The sequence below is a fragment of the Triticum aestivum genome, chromosome 1D (genome assembly GCF_018294505.1).
Source record: "Triticum aestivum cultivar Chinese Spring chromosome 1D, IWGSC CS RefSeq v2.1, whole genome shotgun sequence".
NCBI classification, from domain to species: Eukaryota; Viridiplantae; Streptophyta; class Magnoliopsida; order Poales; family Poaceae; genus Triticum; species Triticum aestivum.
The window spans coordinates 4,176,554-4,194,409 of NC_057796.1; the positions used below are offsets into that span (position 1 = coordinate 4,176,554).

General features: G+C 44.7%; 1 protein-coding gene and 1 long non-coding RNA gene across 2 annotated transcripts; both read right to left on the minus strand.

The window, feature by feature from the left end:
- Positions 1 to 614: 614 nt before the first annotated feature.
- On the minus strand, positions 615 to 5,993 carry LOC123179801 (putative disease resistance protein RGA1). The gene is made up of 3 exons (XM_044591692.1): positions 5,537 to 5,993; positions 1,156 to 5,423; positions 615 to 981 (listed from the first exon to the last, which is right to left on the minus strand). Exons 2-3 carry the CDS (start codon positions 5,384 to 5,386, stop codon positions 875 to 877), a joined length of 4,338 nt encoding a protein of 1,445 aa, XP_044447627.1. The 5' UTR covers positions 5,387 to 5,423; positions 5,537 to 5,993; the 3' UTR covers positions 615 to 874.
- Positions 5,994 to 10,431: 4,438 nt separating this feature from the next.
- LOC123179803 (uncharacterized) lies at positions 10,432 to 11,294 on the minus strand. The gene is made up of 2 exons (XR_006490593.1): positions 10,913 to 11,294; positions 10,432 to 10,840 (listed from the first exon to the last, which is right to left on the minus strand). It is a non-coding gene; the product is annotated as an uncharacterized lncRNA (long non-coding RNA).
- Positions 11,295 to 17,856: the final 6,562 nt, after the last annotated feature.

The following is a 17,856-nucleotide window of genomic DNA, read 5'->3' on the forward strand; positions in this document are numbered from 1 at the left end:
TGCAGGGTTCCTTGGATTTTAGCTCGCTTGTTTGGGATGAGTTTGGATAACCATTGTATGTTGATTCTTCCGTGTCGCATAAGTACATTGCGCTGCAAAATGAAACATGAATCGCGGGTGCGAATTAATGTGATTTAGCTTCAGCTGCGGCATGTTTTTTGTGGGATCAAAAAAAAAAAATCACCTGATGCTGCTGCTGCTTTGCTGGTTATTGGTGAAATCCATGTCTGAGTGGTTGATAAAAAATTATGGAACCTTGTATATGTTGTTAGGCATAAATGTTGGGATAAAAAAATCATCTTGGTCTACTACCCAGTCTTTTGGTGGACAAAAGATTGTATTGTTCAAGCTATTCAGATACTACAACACTAGGCTACATGACAGGAATGTTGTACACACCCAAAGGGCCAGCAGGCAGCAGCAAACCAGATCAAGATCAGATGGTCTCGCCCTAGGGTGTTGATTCAGAGATGCTCGACTCGACGCCAAGCAGTAGTCGCCCTACACCGCAGGCACCGATAGTTCTCGACCGAGAGCGACTGCGGCACAGTTCAGTTGTAGAAGCAATACAAGAAAATCAGGGATCAGGCCTATCACCCAAGAAAATCCACAGATAAAGCCACAGTTGAAAAAGTTTATTGAACACATTAAAGGCCAGTGTCTTGTCAGTTAACTGAGCAAAGCAAAAACAGATAGATACATAGATAGCTCACAGACACACATGTGAGTATATTATCCTAATTTCTACTGAACCGGGGAAATTCGTTTGATTCACATAACAAATATCTCAACTAGGTAGAGGCTTTGATCACAGTCACGACATAATCTTGTACATTGTTCAGAGCAATCAAAATCCATGCCCTTTCTGCCTTGTTTACTCCTGCATGGACTGCCGGAGTTTCTTGGCTTCTCGAGTGGCCTGCCTCCGCTCTCGAACCAGCCTTGGTATTTCACTCCATGTCTTCGGTTTAAATGCTGTTACTGCACATATCACAAATGACATCATCAGAACAGAAACGCACAAAATAATGTAACATGGAAATTTATACCGCTGCAAGTATGTACACACATGCTGGCGTGGTATATTTAATGGGATGGATGACTGCATCTGTTTGTTAAATGTGGCAAAGATAGAAGGACGTGCTGCAAGCATACCTTCATAGCAGGCATCTAGTCGTTTGCGGCTGATGCTGCCCAGTTGCTGCTGCAGGCATCTAGGGAGCTTCTTTATAGCAGGGCAGCCTCTAATTTGAAGATACACGAGAGACCTGTATACTTGCGGCTCATTCGGCAGGGATGCCAGGGTACTGCATCTTTCAAGAAGAAGGACATCCAGCGATGGGGGGTGCTCTCCCGACAGACACTCCAGCGATGTCAGCCCACTGTTTCCCATAATCTGCGGTCCCTTGAGGGGTGCAGGTAGACGGAGAGTCCCACCCAACATGCCAGCACAGTCCACTATTACTAGAGATTCGAGATGGGGAGGAAGTAAATGCTCTCTTGCAGTTGGTGTTGCTGCTGCTGGTGGCTGTGGCATGATAGGACTTCTGCTTATGGAGGTAGTGACTTCTGGTTTCTGGAGCCCACCCAGCTGGCATGATAGGACTTGAATACTACTACAGCTAGCAATACGAATGTACTTTAAAGACGGAGGAAGGTTCAGAACCGCTTGTAAGCTTCCACATCCAACTAAAGTCAGATATTCTAGGCATGGACAAAAGTGATTCATGGGTGAAGATGACAACTCTGATACAGCTGCAGGCATGACTGCCTCACTGCTAGAAGATCCTTGGACTAACTCTGCCATGCCATGCTGCTTGCTGAATATGGACTCAAGCTTAATGCACTGATCAATATCCATTTTCTTGAGAGATGTCGGGACGTTGAACATCTCTACTAAATTTACACAACCATATAAATTAAAGGACTCCAGACCTGGCAGGTGTCGACTCCTTCTGGATGCTGACGGCTCAAGAAGAGCTTCTGCATATCCAGTCAGATTTTTGCAGTCACTAATCTGTAACCTCTTCAAGGATACCAAGCTTTGGAACACTTTCTCTGGCCAGTGGACGAGCACATCGCATCTGTTAATTACCAGCTCTCCAAGATGTACAAAATAGTCCCACGGCTCTAGTGCACCCGCTCCAAAGAATGAGTTGCAGCGTCCTAACTCCATAACTGTAAGTGGGGATTTCTGGTTCCATTTCTCTTTGCTGTCGACCAGTACAATTGAAGTGCATTCAGACTCTGATGTTGTTTCTGTGTGTTCTAGCTTCAGTGTCAGCTTGGTCAATGAAGACAAATACCTGTCTACACAGTGGAAGATCTCTTGCTTCCCATCTTCAATTTCGAATAAACTGAGTTTTGGTGCTTTGGGCAATGCTACCAGTTTTGGGCATTTCTGGACTGACAGTTTCTCAAGCTCAGGAAACAATGTCCCTTCAACTGCATCCCATCTCTGAAAGCTCCCCAAGCATTTCATTTTGAGCACCTTTAAGGCAGGAAAGGCTGAACGTACCAAGCTATAACCACCTTCACTACATGGTTCTTGAAGCAATGGTGCTTCAGGTAAATCTATCAGTTGTGGACAATCCTTAACCGATAGTTTCTCAAGCCGAGGAAACAATATCTGTTCTCCTTGAGTTTCTTCGACTGCATCCCATCTCCGAAAGCTCTCCAACTCTTTCATTTTCAGTACCTTTAGGGCAGGAAACGCTGAGCATACCAATGTATAACCACCTTCACCACAAGGTCCTTGCAGCAATCGTGCTTCGGGTAATGCTACCAACTTTCCACAATTCCTAATTAACAACTTCTCAAGCACAGGAAATATAGTCTGTTCTTCTTGCCTCTCATCTATTTGCCACCATCTCTCAAAACCCAACAAATGTTCTAGTATAAGCACCTTCAGTTTTGGAAAAGTGAAGATTGCACTGCATCTAAACAAAATTTGCAATCTTTCACAATCAAAAAGATGGATCTCAACCATGTTTTGCAGCATACCCATGCACTCTCCTCCATAGGAATATATCTTTAGAACCTGCAGCCCACCATGAGGTTCGAACTTGTCGAGCACCTTGCTGTCGCCAACCTCAGTCCATCTTAATGTCAGTTTATGGAGATCCTTCTTGTTTCCAAGATTCGCCACTTTTGCCTCTGCTTTTTTAACATTCTCTACTCGGCGTAGCTCTAGCTGACCACCAAGGTTTGCCACTTTTGCATCTGCTTTTTCAACATTCTCTACCTGGCATAGTTCTAGCTGACCACCAATGTTTAGACCATGCAGCTCTCCAACATCAGCGCAATCAGGGCCAGGAACTCCTGCTACAAAAACTGTGAGTGTCTGCAGCTTAGTGAGATTTTCAAGTCCTGGAGGCATGCTCTTCAACTTCGAACATCCATGAGTGTAGAGGTGGCAGAGGGAAGTCATATACTTCATTTGCCTTGGAAGTCGTTCAAGAGAACGGCAGTTGGAAACGTCCAACACTTGCAGGTTATATAGAATACTTATATCCTCAGGAAGTGCTTCGATATAACTTTCTGAGAGATCAAGGTACCTCAGGTGATGCAGATACTTTGGTTTGAGTAGAAATGATTCAGTTCTCAGACAGAGCTTCAAGGCATGCAAAGAGCTATATTTTGATAGATGCTTCAATGAGCTTTGAATAGGACTATCGCATATCAGTGTTTGAATGGCAGGGGACTTTTTCTCCAAAGAATCATTCAAAATACCTTCTGTTTCATCACATGACAAGAACAAATGCCGAGCAGTATCCGAAAGCCACTCAATTTGGGGCTCCTTAATTGCAACGACACATTCCTTTCCCATAACAGACATTGCAATATCATGCATAAGATCATGAATTTTGCATGTAGTTCTGAAACAATACTGCTGATTTTCCATGTCACCCTTAAATTCCTCTATGTCCAGAAAGAATGACCTCGATGCTAGCTCACTGAAAATATGTTTTCCAACGGTTTCAAGACTATCTTCCTCCTGTTCTGGTATAAAGGCATTTGCGATCCATAGTTGGATAAGCTTCTCCACATTAATCTTGTAATCCTTGGGAAATATGGCACAGAAAGCAAAGCACTGCTTCATGTGTGCGGGCAAATCGTTGTAGCTAAGCTTGAGTATTGGCAAAATTCCAGTTTCCTCAGTGCAAATACTGCTTCTAGATAATAAAGCCTTCCATTCTTCCACGCTGGTCTTGGTACGAAGTACAGATCCCAGTGCAGTTGCAGCTAGAGGAGAGCCACGGCATCTCTTTGCAATCTCACCAACCATCTCGAGTAGCTCGGGAGGCTTTTCATTCTCTGAACTGAATGCTTTAGCCACAATAATTTCCTTTATGAAGTTATCCTTCAAAACATTAAGATTGTAGGTTCTATCTGCGCCCATAATTTCAGCAACTTGTTTATCACGGGTTGTTGTCAACACTGCACTACCCATGCCACCATGCTGAAGACAGACCTTCAGCCTTTCCCACTTGTGGACCTCTCTGTTCCAGACATCATCCAATACAAGGAGATACCTCTGCCCGCTGACCAGTTTTTGAAGTCTATCCAGTGCTGGTTTGTCTGTATCATCATTTTTCTTGGGGGATGCTTCAACTATACTCTTAGCCACTGAATTCACATCAAAGGTATCAGAGATGCAGACCCAGAGCTGCAATGGAAAATGCTTCTGAATTTCAGGTTCATTGTATATGAGTTGCGCTAATGTGGTCTTTCCAAGGCCCCCCATTCCAACAATGGGAACTACTGCGAGATCTCCATTGCTAGCTTGACCAAGTAGTATGTCGATGATATTATTCTTATCTTCGTGTCTGGATCTTCTGGCAATTTCTTGTGGGTCGATGATGACATAATCTGTCTGCCTCCACTCCTTGGACACCGGAGTCTGCCCTAACTGATTGGACACCAAGAATGTCTGCCTCAACCCAAAGTCATGCATCTCTGCAATGAGGACATTGATATCCTCCAGAATCCTGCAAAGCTTGCTACCCATTCTGTGACGGAACACAACACGGTTGTGAGTAGGGAAGAGTTTTATCACATCAAATCCAAGCTTTTTGTAGTGTCCATTCTTCCTGGCTTCACGGCGAAGTGCTTCGTATTTGAATTCATCGAAGACTTCATTTGCCTCATAGGCTACTCTCTTGAGCTCCTGGAGCCAGGCTTTCGCCCCTTCTCTGTTGGCCGTCGCCTGCTCCTCGGCATCGGTGATGACGTCCAGGATGATAGGAAGTCTGCGTTTCAGAGTCCTGTGCTGCTCCTCCATTCCCTCCATCACATTGTACTGGTCGAGGAGATAGCTGGACGCCTTGTCCCTGAGCATGGCAACCAGTGGCCGGAGTGCCATGGTGACCACTAGCTCCGCCATTGGAACTCTTGGAAGAAACTCCTCCAACACAGGTGCACTGCAGAAATTAATGAAGAAGAGAATGGTGTGAGCAAGACGTGTATAAGTAGAGTTTGGGATATGTTCTTGAACAAATTACAAGTCAAAATACAATCTTGCAGCCATAGTTACCTTCACGAGCTTGCCCCTGATCAGCACCCAGGACAAGCAACGCAGCAGCGGCGAGGGAGATGTGGTCCTCACAGGCACGTCGACGCCAGCTCAAGCATTGTAACGGCGGTAGCAGCAGCAGCAGCAGATTCAGAACCTTGTCGGCGCCGGCGACGAGTCGTGGAAGCAGGCAGCAACTCGGGTGAAGTTGTGGTGGCTAGCGCCGTGCCGGTGCATGGGTGGGGCTGTAGGCAGGCTCTACTCCGATGACTGGGAGTTGGGAGATCTTGAAGCTTGTGAATGAGTGGGAATAGGGATTCGGGAGTCCTAATGGGGAACTTTGGAGGAGATCTGGAAGGAATTTTTCTTTGGGAAAAAAAGGATGCTGATAGATGGATATGGGGTCATGGGATTGTAGCACTTTACTTTATTTCCCTCCAGCCCAACTTTACATGTTAGCAAGAGGCCATGGATTATATGCAGCACCACTTGTGCTGCAAAGCTGACGCACACTGCTGCATGTGTATCATGGGTGCCAAACACTGCTCTACTGAGACGACCCACAATAGCAGGCAATTTTCAAAACAAAAAAAGAGGAGTCTCTAAAAATATGACTGGATCAAAAAAATAATATGTAAGAGCCAGTACGTGTGGCGATACATACATACATACGGACTGGAAGAAATTCCAAATGGTTTTCATTAAATGTAAATCATACTTGAATAATTACCAATAGATCATCTATCTTTTTTAAAAATTATCTTGGATGCTCTCCCATTAGTCATCTTAAATGCAAGGCGCATTAGATTTAAGGAACTGTTGAAAAGCTTGAAGTGCAGTAATGCATGTGGTACAAATTTAGTGGTGCTGGCATGCTGCAGATGCAACACCACTTATTAATGCGCCCTGTCAAATCACATCATTGTGTAAGAGCCTACTGCTGCCTACACTAGTGAAGCTAAACATTGACACAATCATGCAATGCAAGACCCCTGATGCAACGAGTCTTTGAACCCCACCCAGTGGCCACTGCATTCCCAACATAACCAAATCATAATCGACCGAGCCCATGCTTAAGCAGACAGTGGCAAATTAGCAAATACTTAGGATACGACTAGCTGGCTTCGCAGGAATATTAGCAGTATTGCAATCACTAGACTAGAATAAAAGCCAAAATGATTTGCAGTAAAAGTAAACAGGCTAGCTAGAAAATTTACGGATTGATCTTGCCGGAGGTTATCTCCCTTTCTGAAAGTCATCTTGTATGCTCCCCCATCTGTAATCTTAATTGTAACACCCAATGGATTTAAGGCACTCTCGAATATAGATTTAGGATTAGATGTAGGATTTTAATCTGTTCGACACATACAATTAGGTCTGATGATTGAGATTATATGCAGAATCTTTTTAATTGGAAAATGGGTACAGAAGGACCCTACTCACAGGAAAGTGGAAGTGCAGTGATGCATGTGACTCTGGTGTTGGCACATCACATCATCTCATTCAGCCTAATGCTGCCAACACAAGTGGAGTGGGTGATTGGGTGCCAAATACTGCTCCCACTGAGACGACCATAAGTATCTTTCGGCCCCACCCACGTTTAACCCCAACAGACAGCAGGCAACCTTTAAAACAAAACAAATGAGTACAGCATTTCTGTTGATGCATAGTGTTTCACTTTATTTAGCAAGGACTAAAAATGCAGTCTGGCTGGCTGGCTTCACAGGAATATTACACTGTAACCACTAGCTCAGACCCATTACTAGAGATGGCAACACATCCAGTGTGCCAGGACTAGAACAAAAGCCAAAATGATTTTCATGACATGTAAAAAGGAACTAGAATAACTACCAACTGATCTTGGCAGAGGTCTTCTTCCATTCGAGGCAGGATGGATTTTAAGGCAATCTTGAATATAGATGACTCTCAGGGCACGAGGATAAGTGCTGCTGCTAACGGTGAACGAATCGGAATTGGCTGAAACAAAAATACCAAAATAAATCAACTAAAGCAACTAAGACAAGTTAATCTATATATATGTTCCTTGTTTTTCTAGTACTGAAGAACAGTAAACAGTGAGCGAGTTAATGATGCAACAACTTTTACCTAATCAAAGTTACCACGAGCATTTCTGACATCCTGCATACTAGACCATAAACTGGATACAGAAAAGTTAAAAGTGCAGCAATGCATGCGAGGCGAAACTTCATGTGGTAGTACAATTTAGTGCTCGTGTGAAAGAGGGCAAAGACTTTGGAACACCACTTGTACTATCATTCAGCTTTATGTCCGTCACGGATGCCAAACACTGCTCCCACTGACCCACATTTTACTCCAACACACACAAAAAAGATAAAGCATACCACGGTTTACAAGAAAGTGTGCCTGAACTTTCGACGAAGAAGCCTGCAATTATTCATCATCAGCCCTTGCAAGTATGGTTACAGTATAAACATGGACCTGTGCAGAAAAAAAAATACAAGTTAGAATAAAATACTTAGAAGGGTGTAAGATGCTAAAATGTGTCATCCTGGGGCAAGCAGTCTAGATTAATTTTAAGTAAGCAACAAGACCTTAAGAAAACCTTGTTTGGGAAGAACACCTACTAGTACCAGTGCATCAGAAGATTTTTAAAGTAAGCATAAAGGAAGCTCACAAGTTTAAATAATACTCCCTCCGTCTGAAAATACTTGTCATGAAAATGGATAGAAAGAGATGTATCTAGTCTAGAACTAAAATACGTAGATACATCCCCTTTTATCCATTTCGATGACAAGTATTTCCGGACGGAGGGAGTAATATATACATCCCCTTTTATCCATTTCGATGACAAGTACAATTGGCATTCATGTGCCAGATAAGAAGCTAGACGCTTCCAGCCAAGCTGCCACCCCCACCCCACGCTCTCTCACCGTCTTCAGTGGCAGTTTTGTTACTCCCTCCCTTCCATAATTCTGCTAGGCCACGGGCCATCTGGTGAATCAGAGGGCCAATGCCACCATCTACCAGAAAGTCCTCAAACTGGTTGATAGTTTGCCTATCATGCTAACCTCAGCCATGAAATAGGCCAAGACACCAAGTAAATAAATAAGATTTAAATTGGAGCATTAAAGTGAGATGAGCATTCGTAACAGATGGCGCAAACTGAATATACAGACTTGACAAAAGGACACCTGCCTTTCTCAATGTCATACATTTTTACAGTTACATAATTATTGAAGACTACTCCCTCCGTCCCATAATATAAGATCGTTTTGCAAGCTCTTGCAAAGATCGTTTTGCAAGCTCTTGCAAAACGATCTTATATTATGGGACGGAGGGAGTAATTCACAAGGGTGAAGAACGAAAAACTCTATAAACCCAGCTATATCTCTTTTTTGCGCGAACAAATTCATTAAAATCTAAAAATCTCCTCTCACATAGACATCTAAGAAAAAAATAAGCACACATAGAGGTGCTAGATAGCTTCCTCGCTTTCAGAATCTTGTGAGAGAAGTTGTAGGGCATCAGCCACATCAATTGTTTCCCACTTTCTGATCAATTCAACTGCTTATTTAGTTTCCTGCACATTATCCTAAACATAAGAACAAGCCAGATCATTTACAAGCTTTATCAAGATAAATATTATCAGAGAAAATGCATGGATTCAAAAAAATCAACTAGCTTTTGAGCGCAGACAAATATCAATTGAAATGCATGAAAGCATCATTTAATTGCACAATTAACTAAACTGGATAAATTGAACAGTGGAGTGAATATAAAAAGGCATCCTTACACCCTGAAAAATATTGATTAGGGAATAGGGTGGTGTATTTTGTAAAAAATGTGCTCAATACAACTTTCAAAGATATAGCATTCCTGCTAGATGGCAACCAACCACTAAATTTGCAGGATGATGCGAAGAGGAAGAGCAGAGCACTAACATGCTTAACAAACATGATGTGGAAGGTCTTAATGAAGGCCTAGAGGCGCTATATAACTCTTACATAATAAAACACGAGAAATAACCTGTTTGATTGCTGAGCTTTAATCAGGAAGAACAAAAATGAAGTGGGGCGAACAAATAAATTCAATTTCCTCTGAAGCAAACAGAGTCTCAGAGATACGGCACTACGAGATTGACAGCTGAAGATTGCTAAATTTACAGGGAACTGCAAGAAACACTTATATTTTTCTCCAAGCATAAAAGGTTACGACGCGTTTGGTTGGGACACAGGTAACATATTCAGTGTTGTAATCAGAATATGCTGTATTAGATCAGGAACTAAGCGAATGCACGATGTGTTTGGTTCGAGCAAGGGAAGAGGAAACGGTGGCCTACAGCCGCCAGCAGAGGGTTGGGTTGCAACGAGAAAAGAGGGTGCCAGCTGCTCAGACGGCGGAGAGAAATCAGCCACGCTGTTGCCGATGATGGCGGCGGGATCTTTGGCGCTGGTGCACACGGCGGGGAATATCGCCGGCGCTGCTCCTCACGGCGGCGAAAGGAAACCGACGCTGCTGCCAATGGTGGCGACTGAAGATTGCGGCGCTGCTGCTCACGGCCGGGAAGAGCGCCGGAGCTGCTGCCAATGGCGGCGACGGAAGATCGCGGTGCTGCTGCTCGGAAGATCGCGGGCGGTGTTGTCCACGGAGGCGAAGGAAGATCTGCGGCGCTGCTGGCGGTTGCGGGGTGCTCGTGGTGGGGAAAAAAATCAGAACGTGCGGCGTTACGAGAGGAGCGGTGTTTTTCCATACCAGTCCATATGGGCCGTTTTTGGCTTTGCGAAGAACTGTTTCTGATTACAGGGGATCTGGAACCGGCCCGACCTAAACAAACACCGGTAATGTAATCAGGAGCCGGTGTAATCGGAAGACGGCGCAAAAATCGCCAACCAAACGCGTTGTTAGTTCCTAAGTCCTACAGGTACTTAAATTCAGAAGGCAAACACCAACCTGTTTCCAACACCCACAATATATGTAACGACAGAGTAACTGGCACAACTCTCGATAATACCTTTGTCCAATGGAAAAAAAATAACAAGTCATTTGAAAACCCAGCACTGACTGCTGTCGACCATGATCCTCAATATGAAGTTACGTGTGCAAGCATACTGGAAGGGATATATTCAAGCATCCCTTCATCTCGTCCTGTTGCAGGATCTTGATATGGAGTGAGGTGCAGGTACATACTTTCCAGTTTGAGAAAACGGTCCATTAAAGGAACCTACAAAAGCACATCACAAATTATCCAGCCGCTATCTAGTTCACCTCCTCCTCCTCCTACACTTGTGCCACAGCATTGTCCGGCCAAACCGCTCCATTTCACCTAGCTAATTTGTTCGGAATCTGCAGGAAAATGGAGGTCAGAGTGGAGATTTGGGGCCAGGAAGGAACGGAAGGGGAAGGAGTGAGGAGTACCTTGAGCGGCCGTGGTGGTGGCGGCAGGCGGGATGGGAGGTTTGGGGAGCGAGGCCGAACTCGGTGCTGACGTTGTTGCCCGCCGCCGTGCTGGTCCTGCTGACGCCGGTGGTGGACGACGCTGCCATGGACGGATGGCCGGCGATCCGCGGTGGTGGGACTCGGGAGACTCGCTGCGCCGGCGAGTAGCCGCAGCACGAAGAGTACGGCCTTCCTTGGAGGTGGCGGTGGCTTGCGCCGTCGGTGGTCCGGCGGGCGGGGCGTCCTCGTCTCCGCTCGGCGAGGAGAGAAAGGGGAGAGATGCAGCAGAGTCGGCAAAGCTGGGCCCGTGATTTGGGTTGGGAATTTGGGCCGCTCTCGTCCCTCACCCGCGGCCTGCTCTACGGATGGGGATGGGTTCTCTTCTTCAATAAAAACAAGAGAAAACAGATGAGGATGAGTTGAACTGTCATTTAAACCAACTCCTTCGTTCCCTTTTAAAGGAAATATGAGATTAGAGCAACAGTTAATTACGCCAACAATTACTCAACACTCCAAAGTTGGCTGAGAAAGTGAGAAGTGATGACAACGGAACCAAGTGGATAAGATAAGAACATATTTCCAATACAAAAATTAATGTGCATAAACACTCAACTGAGAGTGAAGTAAACTTCCCAACTGAGTTGAAGCTTTAACCTTGCGTATTATGAATTATTTGTAGTTGTAAATGTGGAGAATGGAAAGGGACACAATAACTAGTTGTAGTTGTAATTGACAGTTCCACTCGTTGTTGAGTGGGTCGTGCGGGAAGTCCATGTTGGAGAAGCGGACGATGTAGGGGTCGGTGAATATGATCACCCCCTTCATGAGCAGGCAGCGCTCCTGGGCCATTCAGATGGCCGAGGAGATGCAGAACAGGAGGAGGCGTTACTATCACCACGTCACAATGCAAGGGCATATATGGCGTTTGGAACGGTCCACTTTGTCCTCCTTGCATTTTGGATGGGTGGAAGAAGACATTTTGTCCTAGGCATGGTCATGCGGATCACCACATTGGTTTTTTGATTTGTAGAACACTAGAAAATATGCCCGTGTGTTGCAACGGGAGAAAAAAGATTCATTTCATGTCTCTAGCCTATGGACCGGTATTTATTGCCATGGGAGAACACATGACGTATGCATGGATAATATGATGCTATCAAAATTCTTCTTAAGCATTTCCGTCGACTACAAAAGCGTCTGTGATGACTTCGTCAATTTCAGAATGATGTGCCGACTCAGTCTCTCGAAGCTGCTCACAGGGGTAGGGTGTGCATGCTTGCATTCATAGGGGTGAGTATATATACCTATGCATTAGCGTATGTGGCTATGTTGTGTTCAAAAACAACTTAACCAAAAACTTCATTTAGTTTAATCCTCATTCTGTTAAAGCATAATTAATACATGCGCAATTCATGTATTGGTACGTAGAAAAAACACAAGAATGAAATTAACTTTTTTACCAAATCAATCCTAGGGACCTTGTTCCACCATTGAATCTCTTGTCATGCAAATACGAACTTAAACCTACTTTATTGTTACAATCAAAAGGCAATGAACTGCTCATAAAATATTTCTTCGTATCTACTTTCTTATGCATGCACCATCAAAAACCTAATATTTGCCAAAAATAAATTACTGACCATTCAATGTATGGACCAGAAAAAACATTATGGAACTCCTTTCATGTTGTGAGTCAAAAATTGAAACTATGATAATTATCCAACTCAGTGGCCAAGGAACATAATTTAGCTAAATGGCTAAGTGACACATGAAATGCAAATTTTCTAATTAGCAATTCCAGTTCAAGCGTTGGTGAATGAAGTAGTTTTTGTACTTTGATTTCCTGCTTGCAGCTATTGTGGTCAATTTATATCCCCAAAACTTGCCCTTACACCGTCTTTTAACAAAGGTCCAAGTACGAAGTCTGCCGATGGAGAAAATGACTGTTTCGATCAACCAAACAATAATAATACAGCTAAATGATCAAACAGATACAGTTGTGATATGTATTTAGGGGTAGGTGTGTGGTTTCCCACCTTTAAAAATAGTATAAGATAATTGTGCTTGGGCGGATCTGGTTGGGACCCGAGGTGAGTCGGAGTTGCATCTCCGGGTAGGTTTGTCTGGGCTCGATCCGGGAGGTGCTCGTGCTCGTCGCGGGTGCGGTGGTCATTGGTGGTGGTCGGGACTCCGTTACATTGTTTGGCAGATTGGCGTCAAGGGCCACAGTCATGGCGTTGTGCGAGCGTGCTCGGCGAGGGCCGTCGGTAGTCATGGAGTAGGGTCTCCCCCGTCCACTGGGAACAGCTGGAGACCCAGGCGTGGATGCCTCCTACTGTGGAAGCGTCCATCCAGACTTCGTGGCTGATGACGGGCTATGAACAAAAGGTGTCCCCATTTTCTATTCCTTCCATGGCAGGTGCATCGTGATGTGGGCGATTGGTGGAGTCCTGGACATGGATGCCGGGGTGGCGGCCCCGGATGGAGGTCCACATGGTTGGCTCTCCGGCGGGCACCATGGCGGCGATGATGGCCTTGCAACGACGTGCCGACTCTGATGTTGCTTGGAGACATCCGTTGCGGCGACGAAGTGGCGATGTCGTGCCATACTAAAAATCGTTGACGAATTGCATCTCTTTCCACATCAGCTGGTGTGTGGATGGTGCATGTCGGAGTCGCTTCGAAGACGTGGCCAATGATTTCTTTTCTCTTGGGCGTGATGCAATCATACAGAACGTCATGGTGTGGTGTTGGTGCGGAGCTCAGTGTTGGTGCAGAAATCGGTGGTTTGACGTAAATCACTCGGCGCAGTCGTTCGGTGGAGTAAATTGCTGAAAGCCACCACATTTGTGGCACGGATACTGCTAAACCACCACTTTTGCCAAAAATTTCAAAAAACCACCACTTCCTCGGCTAGTGAGTAACAAAAAGCACTAAACGTGCTGTGAGCCGCGGCTAACTGAGAATCTGACTTATCGGGCCCACCTGTCGGAGCCACGTGGCAAAGGGCAAACGACAAAGCGGAAACGGCCGTTAGGACCCCGCTAGTTAAGCCCAGCGCGCCGGACCTGGTGCTCTCATTCCCCTCCCTCTCTTCTCTGCTCCGCACGCAACCATGGCAACTACTCCCTCCGGCGATGTCGAGGGTGGTGACGACGGCGGCTCCAGATCCAGACGGAGTCGCGGGCGGGACCTGCTTGGGGTCGACTATGAGTCGTCCTCCTCAGAGGACAGCCCGCTATCGCCGTGGCACGGGCAGAGGGCGGGTGCGGCGGCTGCGGGAGCGGCGGCGCCGCCTGCTGCTCCATTTGGATCCACATCCATTCAAGCTGAAGGCGCGGGAGACCAACCCGATGAGGAAGAGCCGCCATCTTCTTGCCGTGCAGGCAAGGCTTCCGCTGCGGCGCGGTCGCCGTCTGATGCAGCAGTCGTCCCTACTAACACCGGCGACGACACGTACGGCCTCTATCTCAAGCTCCTTCTTCGTCTGAATTTTCGTTCTTGAGGTTTAGGTCGATCTAGGGTTTTGTATTGCCTCTGAATTTAGTCCTGACTAGGGTTTGAGCACAGATTAGAACCTACAACTATTTTGCTCTATAATTTTTGTGCATATTTACATTGTTAGGATTGCAGTGTACTTGTGTTGTACAAATTTAGGTAATTACACTGTTAGGATTACATTCCAGTTGTACTATGTGTTGTTCAAATTTAAGTTATAGTAACTTGTACATTTTAATTGGTATTGTAGGTCGAGCTATGAGCAGTGGGACGTGCATATTGATTTTGAAGGGATTAAATACATCAGGACAAAGTTCTTTAAGAAAGACATAAGATATTACAATCTTATGAATGTGTTGCTTGACAATGGGTATAGTTTTTCAGACTGCCTATATTACATGAGCTGTGGTGGAATAGGATTGGATGGTTTTAAACTGCTTGACAGCCAGATTAAGGTGGATGAAATGCTTAGGCAATACCAGGACATCAGGAGGATCACATTGTCAGTTACTAAGGGCAAGAGGCAGCATGCTATTGTTTTGTCTCCAGCAAAGAAGGGAAAGAGAAAGGCAGCAGAACCAATTCAGATATCTGATGAAGAATATAGCAGTGATCCTGGTATAGTGTTTGCAGTCAGTGAAGATGGTGTGGCCCATAAGGAATTTGGTGATTATGTTGGTTCAAGTTCATGCAGAGGCACAGATGAATATTTGTTCCTGGCCACACAACAGAGTGTAAATTACCAGCCCATCCAAACTATGCCACCTCCTGACAGGGCCAATTATGCAGACATGGATGACATGGATCTGGATTCAGAAAGTGAGGAGGAAAATAGCTCTAATGAAGATAGTGCAGACCTGCAGTCAACTGTAGCAGATATGAAGAAGGCAGCACTGCACTTTGAGGGTGACACAGAACCAGAGGACATCTATGATGTTCCTGAGGAGCAGGAAGAGGAAGAGCACACTGAACAAGCTCCAAATTAAGCTCAAGAAGAACATTTGAATGAAGATGGAGTACTGCAGCAGCCTGTGCTTAAGATTGGAAAGAGAGTGGAGCCAACAGCAAGAACACACTCATCAGCCAATGATCCAATTGAGCCTGACTGGTTTCCCTCAGGTGATGAGGATGAAAATCTTGGTTTTTTGGACTCAGAGGATGATGATGGCAATGAGCCTATGTCTTTTATTATTCCCTCAGGAAGGAAAACAAGAGCAGAGAAGGCAAAGCCAAGAAAATGGTATGATGAAAGCAGACTCAATCCAGAGCAGCAATTTTGTTTGAAGCTATGTTTCAAAGATGTGTACCAATTTAGGAGTGCTCTACTTAACTTTCACATCAAGCAGCTGAGGTCTTTCAGATATCACAGGAACTGCAAAGACAGGGTCATTGCTTGGTGTGACCACAAGGACAAAGGATGTCCTTTTTATATTGTTGCTTCTCAGATCAAGAATGAGCAAACATTTTGTGTAAAGAAGTTCAGAGCAGAACATACTTGCCCAACTAGTGACAAACATAGTAAAGTGAGCTCAAAGTGGCTAGAAAGCACTATCTTAGAGACAATTAGATCAGACCCAAACACAACTGTGCCAGCATTGGTGGACAAGGCAAAGAGGAAATTTGGAATTGAAGTTCCAAAGATGATGGCATGGAGAGCTAAAAAGGTAGCAAAGGAAATTGTCCTAGGAGATCATAAGAAGCAGTACCATAGGTTGTCTGATTACATTGAAACAATTAAATTATGCAATCCAGGATCTAGATGCATTGTCACAACTGTCACTCCTAAAAGCACAAATGAAAACCCACATCCAGGTCCCAGATTCCATGGTCTTTTCTTTTGTCTCAATGCACCTAGGGAGGGTTTTCTAAATGGATGTAGGCCTTTCATTGGTTTGGATGGATGCTTCATAAAGCTTACAACTGGAGCACAAATCCTAGCAGCTACTGGTAGGGATGCCAACAACAACATGTATCCCATTGCTTTTGGAATTGTAGGAGTGGAGGACACACCCAGTTGGAGCTGGTTTCTCACCCAACTTAAGTATGCTCTGGGAGGCACATAAGAGGGAAAGTTTGGCAAATACACCATCATGTCAGATAGGCAGAAGGTCAGTGATCTATATTCTCTTTCAAACCTACATATTTTCTTTTGTGCCTTAAGTATGCTCTAATTGTTTACTAGTTAGTGGATTGTTTATTAGTTAGTGATCGTTTGAACTTAAGATTGAAACCTAGTTACTTTCTTTTTGGTTGAAATCAGGGCCTGCTTAATGCTATCAATGCTGTATTTCCAAACTGCCCACAAAGATTTTGTTTAAGGCACATTTATGCAAATTTTCAAAGAGCTGGATTTAGAGGTGAAGATCTGAAAAAATGCATGGACAGTGCTAGCTATTCCTACACAAAGCATGGTTTTGATGTAGCCATGGCCAATTTGAAGAATGAGTGTGAGGATGCATGGAGGTGGTTATCTGGTATTCCAGTACACACATGGGCTAGGCATGAAATGGACACAAATTGCAAAACAGACCTGGTGGTTAATAACATAAGTGAGGTCTTCAATAAATATATCTTGGATGTTAGAAACAAACCAATAGTGACAATGATTAATGGAATCAAAGACAAGCTGCTAGTCAGGTTTGATGGAAAAAGAGAAAGTGCAGCAACTTCTAGATGGGAAATAGCTCCAACATATGCAGAGCAGCTGGAGATGAGCAAGAAGTTTCAAAGAGATTTCAAAGCAATTCGGGCAGGGCCTAACCTGTGGCAAGTAAGCAGTGGGCCAAAGACCTATGCTGTGAACCTTGAGGAGCACACTTGTGGATGCAGGAAGTGGGACATGTCAGGTTTGCCATGCAACCATGGTTGCAGTGCAATTTACAAGGCCAAGATGCAACCTGAGGATTTTGTAAGTCCTTTCTTGAGGAAAGCAATGTATTTGGAGGCATACAAACCAATAGTGTATCCAGTTCCTAGAGAAGATGCTTGGGTCAAGTCAGGAAAACCTGATATTGAGCCTCCTGTATTCCACAAAGAGGACCAGAGTGGAAGAAAAGAAGAAAAGAGGAAGAAGGGAAGGTTTGAAGTGCCTAAACCAAAAGATACCTCTAGAATGGCTACAATCAGATGTGGCAACTGTAGGTTAATGTGCCACAGGTTTACTAATTGTGGACAACCTTTGAGGCCTGATCTCCAGATGAGGAAAAATAGAAGCATGGTACATATTTTTTCATCATTGTATCTGATTTTGCTTATGTAGATTTTAATTATTTGTTTGTTCTAAAAACTGCAGGAAAAGAGAAGGCAAAAGGCAGAATCCTACACTCCACCTAATGCTACTGCTGCTCCTATGGCACCAAGAGCTGCTCCTAGGGCACCAAGAGCTGCTCCTAGGGCACCAACTGCTGCTCCTAGGGCAACAAGGG

Coding starts and splice junctions, on each gene's coding strand:
- LOC123179801 (XM_044591692.1), bottom strand. CDS start 5,386: ATGGCGGAGCTAGTGGTCACCATGGCACTCCGGCCACTGGTTGCCATG. Junction 982..1,155: donor ACTAGATGCCTGCTATGAAG/GTATGCTTGCAG, acceptor TGATATGTGCAG/TAACAGCATTTAAACCGAAG.